The sequence below is a fragment of the Primulina eburnea genome, chromosome 14 (assembly GCF_022965805.1).
Source record: "Primulina eburnea isolate SZY01 chromosome 14, ASM2296580v1, whole genome shotgun sequence".
NCBI lineage: Eukaryota > Viridiplantae > Streptophyta > Magnoliopsida > Lamiales > Gesneriaceae > Primulina > Primulina eburnea.
In genome coordinates this window covers 29469374-29483708 of record NC_133114.1, presented here as the reverse complement: position 1 = coordinate 29483708, position 14335 = coordinate 29469374, and the positions used below count along the sequence as shown (strand labels likewise).

General features: G+C 35.0%; 3 protein-coding genes and 1 pseudogene across 3 annotated transcripts; 2 read left to right on the top strand and 2 right to left on the bottom strand.

Annotated features, from left to right (window-relative positions):
• Positions 1 to 34: 34 nt before the first annotated feature.
• On the bottom strand, positions 35 to 1156 carry LOC140811324 (pentatricopeptide repeat-containing protein At1g06270-like; annotated as a pseudogene).
• Positions 1040 to 3563, top strand: LOC140811806 (ras-related protein RABA1f-like). Its single transcript, XM_073169881.1, has 2 exons — positions 1040 to 1375; positions 2794 to 3563. Exons 1-2 carry the CDS (start codon positions 1155 to 1157, stop codon positions 3224 to 3226), a joined length of 654 nt encoding a protein of 217 aa, XP_073025982.1. The 5' UTR covers positions 1040 to 1154; the 3' UTR covers positions 3227 to 3563.
• Positions 3564 to 4536: 973 nt separating this feature from the next.
• On the bottom strand, positions 4537 to 8766 carry LOC140811805 (proteasome subunit alpha type-6). The gene is made up of 9 exons (XM_073169880.1): positions 8549 to 8766; positions 8326 to 8420; positions 8146 to 8227; positions 7530 to 7626; positions 7071 to 7129; positions 6890 to 6972; positions 5756 to 5851; positions 5294 to 5353; positions 4537 to 4948 (listed from the first exon to the last, which is right to left on the bottom strand). Exons 1-9 carry the CDS (start codon positions 8622 to 8624, stop codon positions 4856 to 4858), a joined length of 741 nt encoding a protein of 246 aa, XP_073025981.1. The 5' UTR covers positions 8625 to 8766; the 3' UTR covers positions 4537 to 4855.
• Positions 8767 to 11278: 2512 nt separating this feature from the next.
• Positions 11279 to 12232, top strand: LOC140811807 (ethylene-responsive transcription factor 4-like). The gene has a single exon (XM_073169882.1). The coding sequence runs from the start codon at positions 11347 to 11349 to the stop codon at positions 11986 to 11988; it is 642 nt and encodes a 213-aa protein (XP_073025983.1). The 5' UTR covers positions 11279 to 11346; the 3' UTR covers positions 11989 to 12232.
• Positions 12233 to 14335: the final 2103 nt, after the last annotated feature.

Here is a 14335-nt window from a genome sequence, read left to right as displayed (position 1 = left end):
AGATTTTTCAAGGTAAACTCTTTTTCGGTCATTCTCATGACAAACTTTCCAGCCAAAACGAAATGACGTCACGTCCCTCTAAGCAACCCTCGAGAACTGATTCATAGGCCTCAAATCCAAAATACACAACCTCACCTTCTAAAAACTCGAGCATCTCTACTGATCTCCATATGTCCCTATTAGCACGCATTGCACCGATTGCTTTTAGCATGGTATCTTGCCTTGGATTCAATCCATGATTGCTCACCATTTCCTTCACCATTCCTAGTACCTCAGTTGTCATTCTTCGCTCATTCATTTCACTGATCAAAGCTCCATAACTATCCAAATCTGGAATGCAACCCGCTTTGCTCATGCCCTGCAAGACTTTAATTGCTTCTTCTAACCGATCAACTTTGCAGAGCGACGTAATAAGGTAATTGCAAGTCCCACGGTCAGGAGAGTACCCAATTGAGTGCATTTCAGATAGGATACTAGAAACAGACTGCAATTTCTGCAGGCGGTCAACCCATGCATTGGAAAGTGGTAGATTAGTTTGTGAAACAGGACTACAACCGTAAACGAAGCATTCGTTGTAGGATCACGAACGCAAGTGGGAGAGGATTCGAGCTTCCAAGAGCGTAAGATAGGAGAAAGGAATAGACTCCATACAGTCGGCCACGGGGTCGAACACAAATTAAGGACTGTAAAATTCCATGAACGACATGAACTCGGTGGCTTTCAGTAAACTTGTTTAGAAAAGCAAAGGGATATAAATTAAGATTAATTTTTATTTTAAAAATATTATTTTTATTACATGAATGAACAAGATCAACACGTTTGTAAATATATGAGATTGTCTCACAAAATAATTATTCATTTAGTGTTCCACAAATTTATATCGATAAGAGGATCTCACATATAATTACATATAGTCATTTCTAAAATCACAATTAAATTGGAAAAAAAAGGTAAAACAAAATATAAAGATTTGAATAGATTGTGGATTTTTGGGTTCCACTTTCATTTATAAAATCACGATTAAATTGAGAAAAAGTAAATACATAATATAAATATTTGAATCGATCGTGGGTCTTCTCGGTCCCTTTTCCCGGAAACGGGGCACGTCCCTTTTACGTTTCTTCGATCAATCGCGCAAATATACAAATACATTCATGGGGGCGTATCGAGCAGACGATGACTACGACTACTTGTTCAAGGTTGTGTTGATCGGAGATTCCGGCGTCGGAAAATCCAATTTGCTCTCCAGATTTACTCGCAACGAGTTCAGTTTGGAGTCCAAGTCTACTATTGGCGTCGAATTCGCCACTCGAAGCATCCGCGTCGACGATAAAGTTGTCAAGGCTCAGATTTGGGATACCGCTGGTCAAGAACGGTATTATTACCTCGCGTTCTAAATTTATGGGAAAATGAGTATGGTATCTTATGTGGAGGTTTGCATTGGAGGAGCACTTTCTTGGTTTGAGATCTCCGCTTTGATTGTTGCAATGTTGATTTTTCCTGGTCGTTCCTTTTAGAATTTTTGAGATCTAAGGTTTTGAAAATTGCATGACCTGTTTTGTAGCCGTTGTTGGTATGAGGATTAGATCTGAAGCTTTTTTAGCTTAGATCTATCTGCATTTTGCAATGGATGGTTCTAGCTATTTCTGAAATCTGTTGCATGCAGCTCAACCATTAATTATAACTTCTTGGGTTTATATATTTTGTTAAAGAATGTAAGATTTTATCTGGCGTGACGAATTTCCCTCCGTATATGTTGCATTTGACATTACATTTGTTCATTATTTACAAAACTAGCAACAGTTAAAGGCCAACATTGATTTTCTGGAGAATTTTGTATGGAACCAAGATAAGTTATCTGTCAGTGTTTTGGTATACTTGCGAAATTTAAATAAATAACTTGCAATTTGTCCTATTTATAACGACCTATCTGTAACTTTTGGTGTTTCCATACACGGAACATCACTTGGAAAGTTACATTGACACCATAACGTATGCTCCCAAGTTTATTTACGGATCTTGAACATCAGTGGTGTAAGTGTTGTAAGGTAACTCTTCTTTCAAGAGTATGAAGTTCACTAAATCTACATGTTTTTGACCTCGTGCATGTTATTGTATTTTGTTAAATACTAGTCTATATAACGAGCCTAATAGCCTATTGCCTGTAACTTAATCCTGATCATCATTTTTCATGGAAAGACGGTTATTCCTTGTAACACTAAGCTGCCAATAATAGTGGCATTTGAGTTACTGTATGTATTAAAATACAATTTCATTTTTCATAGATAGACCAATTGTTATTCCTTGTGATACCAAGCTGCCAACTGCCAACTAAAGTGGCATATCTTGAAGTACATGGACTTGTAAAATTTTCTGTGTATCTAGAAATACGATAGGGCAGTAAGGAACTAAATGCCTTGTAATTTCCTGTTTTCATGTTTCCCTTTTGCCAGAGTTGCTAAAGAAGACATTGAGTTATTGTGCTATTAGCATTTAGCTATACGTAACTATTGATCATGTAGTACCACTTTTCAGAAAGTTGTAAAGCTATGATATTCATATTAGAATGCGTATGAATCTTTGTATATGACGACAAAGGTTTTATTATTATCTCATATTTTGAGTTTTTGCATCATTAATCCAAAACTGTTTTAAGTTCCCTGAGTGTTTGTTTTGGCATAGCAGATGTAAATCTAAATTTATGGTTGTGGTTTATTTTTGGGTGTTCAATTTTCATCTAAACCATGTGACCTATTACATCATACCTAATCCGATGTGTGGTATTTGCTGAAGATATCGTGCAATCACAAGTGCCTACTATCGAGGAGCTGTTGGTGCATTGCTTGTTTATGATGTTACGCGCCACGTTACATTTGAGAATGTTGAGAGATGGTTGAAGGAACTGAGGGATCATACAGATTCAAGCATTGTCATCATGCTTGTTGGAAACAAGGCTGATTTACGTCATTTGCGTGCTGTTTCCACTGAAGATGCGACTGCTTTTGCTGAGAAGGAAAGCACGTTTTTCATGGAAACCTCTGCCCTGGAATCAATGAACGTGGAAAATGCTTTCACAGAAGTGCTTACTCAGATACATCGCGTCGTCAGCAGAAAAGCACTTGAGGCTAGTGATGATCCGGCTACTTTACCCAAGGGACAGACCATAAACGTGGGATTAAAGGATGATGTTTCAGCAGTAAAGAAATCCGGGTGTTGCTCTACTTAAAGAAAGCTAACAACTCAATGCAGCTACAGTTTTTGTTGAATTTTTGTATTATGGTATCTGTTTGATGTTTTCTTTGTATACATCAATCACTTGAATTATTTGGCCCCAGGAGTCAAACTTTTCGGCATACACATACATATCTGTTCAGCTTAAAAAGATACCTCTCTGAGAGTAAGGTTCTCACTCCTTAGTCCTTTCTTCACTTTTTTTTATCATCACGATCTTATGTTTCTTGAAAGAGTATTTTATTATTTGTTGATAAGATTGAGACAAGTTTATCGTAGGTTGTTGATTTGAATTTGAAATTAGATATGTAATTGGCATTGCAGTTGCTCTATGTACTCAAGTTTGATGGTTCGCTATGTGATTTGTGTTTTTATGTAATTCAACTTTCTACTACCCAGGTGTTACCAGCATCTGTGGACAAGTTGCTTTTGGTGTGGACAAGTACACTTAGTCACTGTTGAATGTATGTAGATTTACAATTATTTGACTGGGACCGAAACTGGATATCAAACACACCGAGGCATTGGGCCTCAACGTGAAGTCCATTTGTGAAGGCATTGGGTCACTCTAAAAGTTCATTACGCATAAACTTATACTAGATCCGTTTAATCTTGCAAAGCATAAACTTCACCGTGATGTTTCGATGGTTCGTGCTTTTTGTTTCGATGATTTGTGCTCTTTAAAATCTTGTTAAAATAAATAAAGCGTGTATAGCAACTGGTCTTCAGTATTTTTTATTTGTAGATAAATTAAGCATCATGGATTAATTTCTCAATTTTTTAAATGAAAAGTAATTAATTAATTTATACAATTTTCGCCCACTGTAAAGCTTGGCGCGTTCGAATTAAGAGTTAGTCACGTGCTTGTACTAATCGAACATAGCTAAGTTGATCTTCCATCTAAGTTATTGAACTCGACAAACAACTTGAATTGCCTCTTTATTTTTAGTAAAATTCTTGCAAAGAATCAAACAAAAATTTGAAATATCAACGAAAGGTCTTCGAAAAAGTAAATCTATTTAACTAAATTGTCTGGCCTCGTCCTTCGCTCACAGCCCGATTCCTGTGTCTCTCCATATTTGTTTATTCTATGACATCACTTCTCATACATGAAGTGTTGGCCTCGTTCAACGATAAATATAGCTGAGAAACAATGGGATAAGATTGAAATCGGTCAATGAGATTCTTTCAGAAATTATTCTGTTCAGATTCTAGTACGGTTACTCCTGATTTAAGATTGAAATCGGTCATCGAGGTCCTTTCATAAATGATCATATTTAGCATATGATTTGATTAGCATGGGTGTAATTAATCACCAGTTTGGATCATTATTAGTAAATATGTCGTTGTTAATTAATAAGGCCTCAACAAAGCATAGAGAATGAATTACACATCAGAGCCTAGTTTTGTATAAATCCGACAATAACATAAAGAAATAATGATAGAGATGAACCAAATCCGAACATGGAACATATTTTCGGTCAGATGAATGCAGGGGGGCATGAGGTTCGAAGATTTCACAATCCAGACAAATGTGGAAACACCCTCGGACTCTTTTCCCCACGAATCAAACTTTATGCGTTCGAATCAGAATACGTAAACATTTGGATAACCTCGGAAGGGATTAGTCTCGCTCACTAATGGCAGTCAAGTGCTCTTCAATCTCCTCAGTCGACAATACTTTGAACACCGGATCGTCTTTCCTCACAACACCGACCTGGTATAAACATCAAAAGATTTCTCAGCATTCAGCAAGTTTCGCCTCTAAGAAAAATATAATAACAGTAGCATTTAAGTTTTGGAAAGCAATCCATATCCATATGACAAAAATGTAGAAAGCCTATGTTCTTCGATGGTGCGCATTTAATGTGCCTAATATTAAACAATATGTTAACAAATAAGGTGCCATCCCTCAAGTAAAGCATATGATAGGTTTTCATTTGCTAAGTAGTTGAGTTTACACTATACGAACAGCGAAGTCGTTAATAGAATACAGAACTAAAGAACTAATAAAAAGACCATGCCTCCAGTTTCAGAAAATACGAATACAAATAAAGACTACCTCAATCTCAGTAGCTTTGAAATCCTCCTGGAGAACAGACTGCAGAGCAGAAATTGTAATCTGCGATCGAAGGCATTGCAAACGTTAGAACAAAAGTTATTGAGATAAATAATGTTAGCTGAATTCTAACCAGGAAGTTTGTTTCATAAGAAAACCTAAACAAAAGTTCACCTCCAAGAATAAACTGAATGACAAATTGCATTAGATTTCAATAAATTGTAAGAGAGCAACTTCACAAAGCTTTCAAGACAACTTCATACTTTAATAATCAAGGGCAATAAGCCAAATGTCAGCTGTTTTGATGAAACTTTTCATTAAAACACCAATATCATCTAAAAAGGGACATGCCCTAAATCTTAACCAACATGTATGGTATTCAGCCTATAGCAAATAATACGCTCAGTATCCAAAATCAAGCATTATTCATGAGGAGATCATATGCAGCAAAACCTATTTCATTACCCGTACAGTTTCTTCATAGGAGAATGCCTGATCATTTTTCATTTTCTTCTCTAGAAAATTAATGGCTTCTTGATCTTTTGATCCAGCACTTGTTGCCTGCCAGAAATAAATGGAAGGTAATACACAACGCAAGACCAAAGAGAAACAAAAAGAAATGAAAAAAGAAAAGAAAATTACTGCAACTCTACGAGTCTATCACAAAAGCACGTCCCTCAGAAACTAATGCTACAAGTTAAGGTTATGTAATTGACATCCATCTAAAATCCATGACAATCAAATGGAGTCATTTGATTGTGAAGGTAGACAGTACTCGTACTTCGGTATCTTTAGGAAGCAACGTTAAACACGTCATTTGATAGTGAAGGCAGACAATACTCTTACTTCGGGATCTTTAGTAAGCAACGAAAAACACTACACATCAAAGCCAAAGGGAACATGGAGAGGCGAAAACGAAGGGTATGGAAAACACACCAATCACCAAGGTGTCAAGACTAAAATAAATACAACAAATCACAACTCATCCACGATATCATCATTCATCCAATACCACAGATATATGCAGTGTTCCAGTTTCAATGAAAGCCCGTCAATCTTGTCAAGCCCGAAAGATTTTATAAATCCAAACCTGTACACGTTAAATTCACAAAGCCGACTAAACTAAGGAAATTAACCAGTAAGAGCTACTGTATAGAATAATGATGACAGAACTCGAGGAGCCATTTTCACCAGATTCAACACTCCCCAGTCTAAGGCAAGCCATAAGCTTGCATGGGCATTCAAAATGCCCCAGGGGAATAAAATTAAGAATTTCCTAACTTGCTAACCATAATAGAAGATAGTGTAAGTCCTGAAGAAAAAAGTTGATGACCATTTCAAATTCTATTTTCAGAAAGCCCCTTGTTGGAACTTTCATGGATTCTTTTGCAAGAAGATACCGCACTAGATGTCCTCAAGATTTCAAAGTTCGGTGATAACATTTGTATACAATAAAAATTCAAGAAAGGCACATACAAAGTTCTATGGTAAGTAAAAGGCAAAAAGGATAACAGATATTCACATAAAAATAGAACAAACATAAAAATAGAGTGAAACCATTTTTATGTTTCATTTCAAAAGATGGACAGTCCAAATTACCTTGTGACCAAAGAAATGGCCGGCAGGATCACACTTGAAGAGCTGCGGACCTTTCTCTTCATCAATACCCAAAATCATAGCAACTGCCCACGTTAAAAGACACATTATAAATAAAACTTATTATACGGCGAGACATTTTATAAAGAAGTGTTTGTAAGAGTAGAAATAATCTGCAACCAACCGACTCCAAGTGGTCTCATATAGGCATGTTGTGTGTAAACCTGAGACTTGTCAGCAATCCTGTGGCATGGATAAATATGGCACTATGATTCGAGTGAAACCAGAAAATTTAACACCTTCATTACGCTCTTCTTTGAACCATTAAAGAATTCATTGCAAAAAGTCCCAAACAACTACCTATAAACACATGTTTTGAAGATCCGATTATAGGATTGTCAGTTTGCCACACTATTTTAAGGAAAAAATTGGAGAAATGAGAATTGGAAGTCAATTCATCGCACAATCCTAGGATTACATTAGGCTAAATGTGCACAGACTAAATGACCATTAAATAATCAGAAACACATGATTTATTTTAAAAAAAAGCGCTTTGCCTCAACAAACAACATAGAACCAATGCACCATCAAATTGTATGGAATTTTACTGCAACAAAAGTATTCAAAATTCAAATCAACATACCAGCGCGCCAATGCATCAACAGGCATTTCATAGCCATATCTAAAGCGAAACTCAGCAGCTTCATTCCTTGCTTGTTGCACCAAAGTCCTTGCATCAGCTGGAAGGGGACCAACAAAAATGATCAAATAAAAACCAACATTTGACACTAATAACGATATGGAAGAACATTGAGCTTCTTTGCAAAATAAAATATGGATTTTCAACCCAAATCGAATGCAAAGCAAAAACAATCAATTTTCCAGAACTACACAGCGCGACTAGTTTTGTGAATTCACAAAATAAATTATTTGTTCACGAAATACTTTGTTCCATAGCATAAGCATGTAAATCAAGTCTGAAAAATGTAAATAGGATTTAAATCAACAGATACTTAACTAGCATTTCGTTTACTGTGGTTAAAATAAATTATTCGATGTGACCAACAGCATGTAGCCACTGACTTTGCATCCACATAAAATTACAAGATGCACCAGTTATTCCCATACAATTAAAAAAAAATCATTTTTCATCTAGAAAGATTATCAATTCATGTCTCCAATAATAACCCATCAGTTAGTTAATGTGCAACTCGGTAAAAGAAAATGCTAATGAAAATAGAAGTCAAAGCAAAATGTACCTGTCATGCCTGTAGCCAACAATCCAAGGTATTTAGTGATTGAAAACAAATGGGTGACACTCGTCTGATCTAAAAGCTTGTCCTGCACACTCGTCCACAAGAATCAAGTTTGACAACTTAACATCTACTGGAAAATAAAAACAATCATAAAGATCACGATTTTTTCAGAAAAAAACTAACAGGAACTTTCTTCTGAGTAACAACGCAAACGGAATCCGACCCGCGAACGCCAATAGAGGTAACTCCGGCAGCTTTGACGGCCTTAAAAGCATACTCTACATAGTTCATTCGTAACAAAAATAAATCATAAAACCCTAATCCCAAGAAAAATAAACATCGAGACCTCAATACGAATAAAGAATGGAAAATGAGGAAATAACAAAATTTGATGCAAACAACATACCAACTTGATAGAGACGACCCTCAGGAGAGAAGATCGTTATATGCCGATCATATCCACCTCCACTTCCACGGCTCATTCTGTTGGATTATACTTCTCAGTTCCGATTAATCGAATTGGAGATGTCGAAAAAGATACCAGAAAGCCAAGGGTTTGCACAACTAAAGAGAAAAGCAGAAGCTTTGTGCCCAAGCAGAGTCGACCACAAGTACGAAAATACCCCCGGGTTTATTAAAAAATATGTTGAAATTTTTATATTCATTTTACTATAAGAGTGTCTAATGTGAGACCGTCTTACGGATATTAATACGTGAGACGGGTCAACCTTACCTATATTCACAATAAAAAGTAATACTCTTAGCATAAAAAATTATATTTTTTCATGGATGACCCAAATAAGAGATCTGTCTCACAAATTCGACCCATGAGACCGTCTTACACAAATTTTTGCTTTACTATAAAGCCAAGCATTGTCTGTTTAAGAACGGGTTTTTGTTTTGGAAATTATGAAAAATCTATACTATCAATACTTCTATACTATTTTATTAAGTTTGAGACAATTAGAATAACTAACTTTAGTGTCATGGTCTGTTTTAATAATTATATGTGGAGATGAAGGAACACTGTTATACTTCTATACAATTTTATTAAGTTTGAGACAATTATATATCGAAATTACAGTGGAGTCCCTGATTATTTCTTATAGTTATATTTTTATCCTCATTTAATTATAAATCAAATAAATTATAAAAAAATATTATATAACTACGCAACGCGTGTGTCGATACACTAGTATGAACTAATGTTGAGAATTATTAGCACTAAATATTTTATTGGTTTAGTTAAAATTTGACATTATGTCGCTGATTTTGTGATTTTAACAAAGAGAAGCCCACAAAAACTAATCATACAAGCCCAAACGGAAGCAAAACGCAGCCCCATATTCTTCTTATTTGACGACTGAGTGGAGTAAAGATTGGAGACCCAATTGTTCACACTCAAAAGAGATGAGGTGCTAGTTCGATACTTTATTTTTGAAAAAGGTAGTCGGAATCAATAGATTTTAGAAATAGATAAACTTCAATCTTAATTCGTTTTATTTTTTCAACTTGAATTTTAAATTATAATTTTTACTTGAAAATTAATATTTTTGATATAAAAAATAATAATTTTTTATGAATAAAATCGGATTGAAGGTATTTTTACTTAGATAATAAAACAAATATTTAGACATAAGAAGGCAATAGAAAAATATAGAGCGTTGGGGAAATGGAAAGAGAGATTTGAAACAGCGCCTGGTTGCTAGGCAGACACGTAGAAGCAGGCATTAGACACGTGTCAAGTTCGGTTCAGCCCTGGGAAATTAAAAAAATTAGTCAAAGTAAAACAATTTAGGAATTTAAGATTAGGTTAATTAGCTTGGGCGAGGAGCTAATTAATTAATTAATAAGTTTACAAATCTCTAAAAGAAATTGTGAGATTTTTCGTCAATTATTTTTTTTAGCGAGAGCAATGAATTGTTATCAAACTTCAGAAAAACTACGGATTATTATCGACCATATAGAATTTGTTGTTTAAAAAATTAAATTGCATATCATATATATATATAAATATATATATATATATATATATATATATATATATATATATATATGTCTTGGGTTGGCGTGGCTGTCTCGTATACCGCGTTCGAGCGACATTCGTAAGGAAGGAGGCGGGAAGAATCATCCTTAAAGTCGAAACAACTAAATAGAATCTAACTATTTGCACTTGACATTTGAGAATTTGTCCCAAACAAAAAATGGCTGAAACTTGATGAATCGGGCATATTTTTATCTTATTTCGTATCGGAATTTTAAGCAGTTTTTGTCTTAATTTCGACTGGAATGTCAAATTAATATTCCTTTTATCACTCTTATTTTTTGATAGGCATACATCTAGTCTTGATATTCATGATTCGTCTTACTTAAATTAAACAGGCAACAGTTTTATTCTTTTGCAAATTAGTACGATGCATTATTGATCAATATTGAAATGTAAAAGTCAGTAATTTATTTTTTGAACGATTAAATAAATTCACTTAATTTTTAAATTAAAGGTCAAAAAAATAAAAAGGTATCATTAGTAATTTAGTGAACATAAAAAGTATTCTAATGAACTGATAAAAATCGAACAATATATATATATATATATATATATATATATATATATATATATATATATATATATATATATATATATATAATTAAAAAACATTAGCGGTCCCAGCAAACGTAACTGAACAAAATCTTATTTTTATATTTATTATAAGTATAATAAATTTGTATTATGTAAAAATTTTATCAAGAAATATCATTAGAGGTTTGTTGAGGATTTAAGAGTATTTTTGTAAAATTAAGTAAAACTGCAATAAATTTAGTGAAATTAATCAGCAAATAATACACAATGTAATAATTTTTTTGGACATAAAATACTCTGATTTAATATAATAGAAGATATTTGATTACTTTTTAGGCCTAGCTAGAAAGCTTTGCCGAATTCCTATTACAGTAAAAAAAAAAAAAAAAAAAAAAAAGAGGAGAAAATATGCATGTAATAGCGATTAAATAGAAAATATACGTAATTGTAACCGCAGATTTAGTAGCACATAATTATTATCTACATCCCGTGCTTAAAGTCAAATCCCTTGTTGACTGCGCTCACCCGCCTCTTTATATAAACAAAGCTTCCGTTGCACCTTTTCTTCCTTAACTTCTCATCGCACAAGATACAGAAATATTTTATACGCTCCAGGGATCCTAATGACGGCGATCAAGGAGAAGGCTAATGCCGGAGTAAACGGGGACGCCAAGGTCAAGGAGGTGCACTTCAGAGGCGTCAGGAAGAGGCCGTGGGGCCGTTACGCTGCCGAAATCCGGGACCCGGGTAAGAAGACCCGAGTCTGGTTGGGCACCTTCGACACCGCCGAAGATGCGGCGCGTGCGTACGATACCGCGGCACGCGACTTCCGGGGTCCGAAGGCCAAGACCAACTTCCCCCTCTCGCACGAGGTCCGCAGCCCCAGCAACAGCAGCACAGTCGAATCGTCCAGCGGGGACCTCATCCAGCGTGCCCCTGTCGAGCTGGATCTCACGCGCCGCCTAGGCGCCACCGATGAAACCGTCTTCGGCTTGGATCACGCGGCACCGATGGAAGGGTATCAGTTTTTACGGAGGCAACCCTCGATGGCGGTGCTGCCGAACGGGCAGCCGGTTTTGATATATGAGCATCTGGGCATGCCGGCGGCGTACCGCCTGAACCCGACGGCTGTTGGGTTTAGAAACTCCGCGGCTCACAGCGACTCCGACTCTTCATCTGTCGTGGATGAAAATCATTTTGACGGATCTGATGGAAAGAGGGGTCTGGACCTCGATCTTAACCTTCCACCTCCCCTCGATGCTTGATTGAACCCGGATGAGCGAGATAACTACTCTCACCTCTGATTTGTAGATAAATGATTTCCATATGGCCGTTTCCTCTTTTTTTTGCAGCTTGGAGAAATCACTGCAATTTCTCTAAGCTGTTACATTTTCGAAGGGCCATTAATTTTATGTTATTTGAAAGAAAAATTTCAGTAATTTCTAGGTTTTGATGTAATATTTTTACAGTTCATCCCATCTGAATGTCGACCCATTATTATTAATCTTATTTTGGCTCTTCAATTAAAGATGGGCAGCACTTGTCGATTCGATCGTTCATCTCAAACAAGACCGCTATAGAATGTTTATTGTTCGATTTTTATTGGTGCTATATCTATCTAATCTTGAAATACTATTAGGTCCGAAAATAATAAATATTGTCTCATGTATATTTGTAATAGTAAAAGAATGGGTCAAGTAAAATGGCTGTGTGTCAGTGTTGGTGTCGAGCCAGCAGCCATTTGAATTACGTGTTGACGGGGTACATGCGTGTGAAAGGTGGACGGCACCACGTGTTACTTTTAGACCTTGCTTGCTACCCATTCCTATTCATCTCTCTTTTTTAAGAAAAAAATAATTTCAAAATTATGTTTTTTTGAAATACTTTTAGACATATTAATATAATTTTTAATATATAAAATGAACATTATAACATATTATCTCCAAAAAAGAAATAAATTGAAATTAGATTTAAAAAATGTATCAATTGAGTCATTTGTGAAAGTCGGTATTTAATTAATATTTGTGATGTATCAAATATTATTTCCTAATGTTCATGAAAATTTAATTGTTCGATTTTATCTACAAATTTGTCAACATCGACGAACCATGTGTTTACAAATATGTGAACGAGTTTCCTTTTGAAAATCCAATCGTTATTGTTGGCACGTGTGACATCTATTAGAAGTAGGTGAATATATATATTTATTTTTCTGTATCACATATTAAAATATATATTAAAAAAAACGACGTAGAAAATATTCGAAAAGAATGGAAAAAGTGGATAAATTCCTGACAAGACGAAGCGCGTGGGGTGAGGGAGGAGAAAAAGGGCGGCGGGGTCCGCGGTGGAAAAATTGAGCTGTCGCGATTCCGCTGCCGCTTTCGGTGGGCCTCAACCACGCTGCGTCGGCGGAAGTTGTGGAGTGTACACTTTGTTTCCTGCTCTCCATGCACACCACCCATAGGCTATACACGTAGCATTTTGGAAGGCTACTTTTGCGTTACATTCATTTACCATGTCAGATACTCTTGCTCCTTTTATTTTGTGAGATTTTGGATGAAAATCTGGAATCTACTCTTAGCATATGCTAAAGAGAGTTAGACTGATATGGACATTATAAGATATTAGATATAAAATTAAAACTGAAATCCATTTTTATTGAGTATAGATTTTAATTACTCGAATTTCACGAAATATTTAAATCTAAGAGCGTATTTTTATTTTTATTTTAATTATTACATATGGAGAAAATGCAAAATAGGGAAACTTCTGTAAATATTGGACAACATGAGTGGGTATGAACATTCAGTGGGAGAGTTGTATTCCCCGCTGGGCAGAAAAAGAATAGACTATTTTGTAGATTAACAGAAGGCACAATTATACGGATTTACATGGATAATTCAAGACGTATACAAAAATTTATTGATGAAAGCCCTTTATCGAAAAAGCTAGATTTAAGTACTCACTGCTTGTTCAAACTTCAAATTCAGAAGAATGGTTCCCAAAGCCATTGTCAATTTCACTAGTTGAAGTTCTTTATTTTTGGCTCAAAGGCGTGTCTCTGTTGGATTATACTTGGATGAAATGGTTTGATTTTAAAGCAAAATGGTGGGAGTGAGTCTCATGTGAGACCATCTCACATATCATAATCTGTGAGACAGGTCAACAGTACTCATATTCACAATAAAAAATAATACTTTTAGCATAAAAAATAATATTTTTTCATGGGTGACCCAAATAAAAGATCCGTCTCACAAATATTACCCGTAAGACCGTCTCACACAAATTTTTGCCAAATGGTGTACTATATAAAATGAGAGTTTAAATCTCAGTTCAATAATTCAATATATATATTACTTTGAAATGATGAACTTGTCTACTATTTTTTTTCAAAAAATTATTTATATGTAAAATATTAGGCAATCTATCTTTAAAAAACTTGTACTTTTTATATATTTTTTAAACAAATCCTCTTTATTGCTTTAAATATTGATCTGTTGTTTAGTTTTCAGAAAAATAAAGAAACGATTATGTGTATCAGTTCACTTATTTTCTATTTTTTTACATGAAATATGATTAATAAAAAAATTAATAACGATAGTTGCAGTA

What these genes read in the sequence shown, in the direction of transcription:
- LOC140811806 (XM_073169881.1), top strand. Translation starts at nt 1,155, where the DNA reads ATGGGGGCGTATCGAGCAGACGATGACTACGACTACTTGTTCAAGGTT. An exon ending in GATACCGCTGGTCAAGAACG is followed by an intron (nt 1,376 to 2,793) that starts GTATTATTACCT and finishes TATTTGCTGAAG; the next exon opens with ATATCGTGCAATCACAAGTG.
- LOC140811805 (XM_073169880.1), bottom strand. Translation starts at nt 8,624, where the DNA reads ATGAGCCGTGGAAGTGGAGGTGGATATGATCGGCATATAACGATCTTC. An exon ending in TTACTCAGAAGAAAGTTCCT is followed by an intron (nt 8,228 to 8,325) that starts GTTAGTTTTTTT and finishes ACGAGTGTGCAG; the next exon opens with GACAAGCTTTTAGATCAGAC. An exon ending in GTTGATGCATTGGCGCGCTG is followed by an intron (nt 7,130 to 7,529) that starts GTATGTTGATTT and finishes TCCATGCCACAG; the next exon opens with GATTGCTGACAAGTCTCAGG.
- LOC140811807 (XM_073169882.1), top strand. Translation starts at nt 11,347, where the DNA reads ATGACGGCGATCAAGGAGAAGGCTAATGCCGGAGTAAACGGGGACGCC.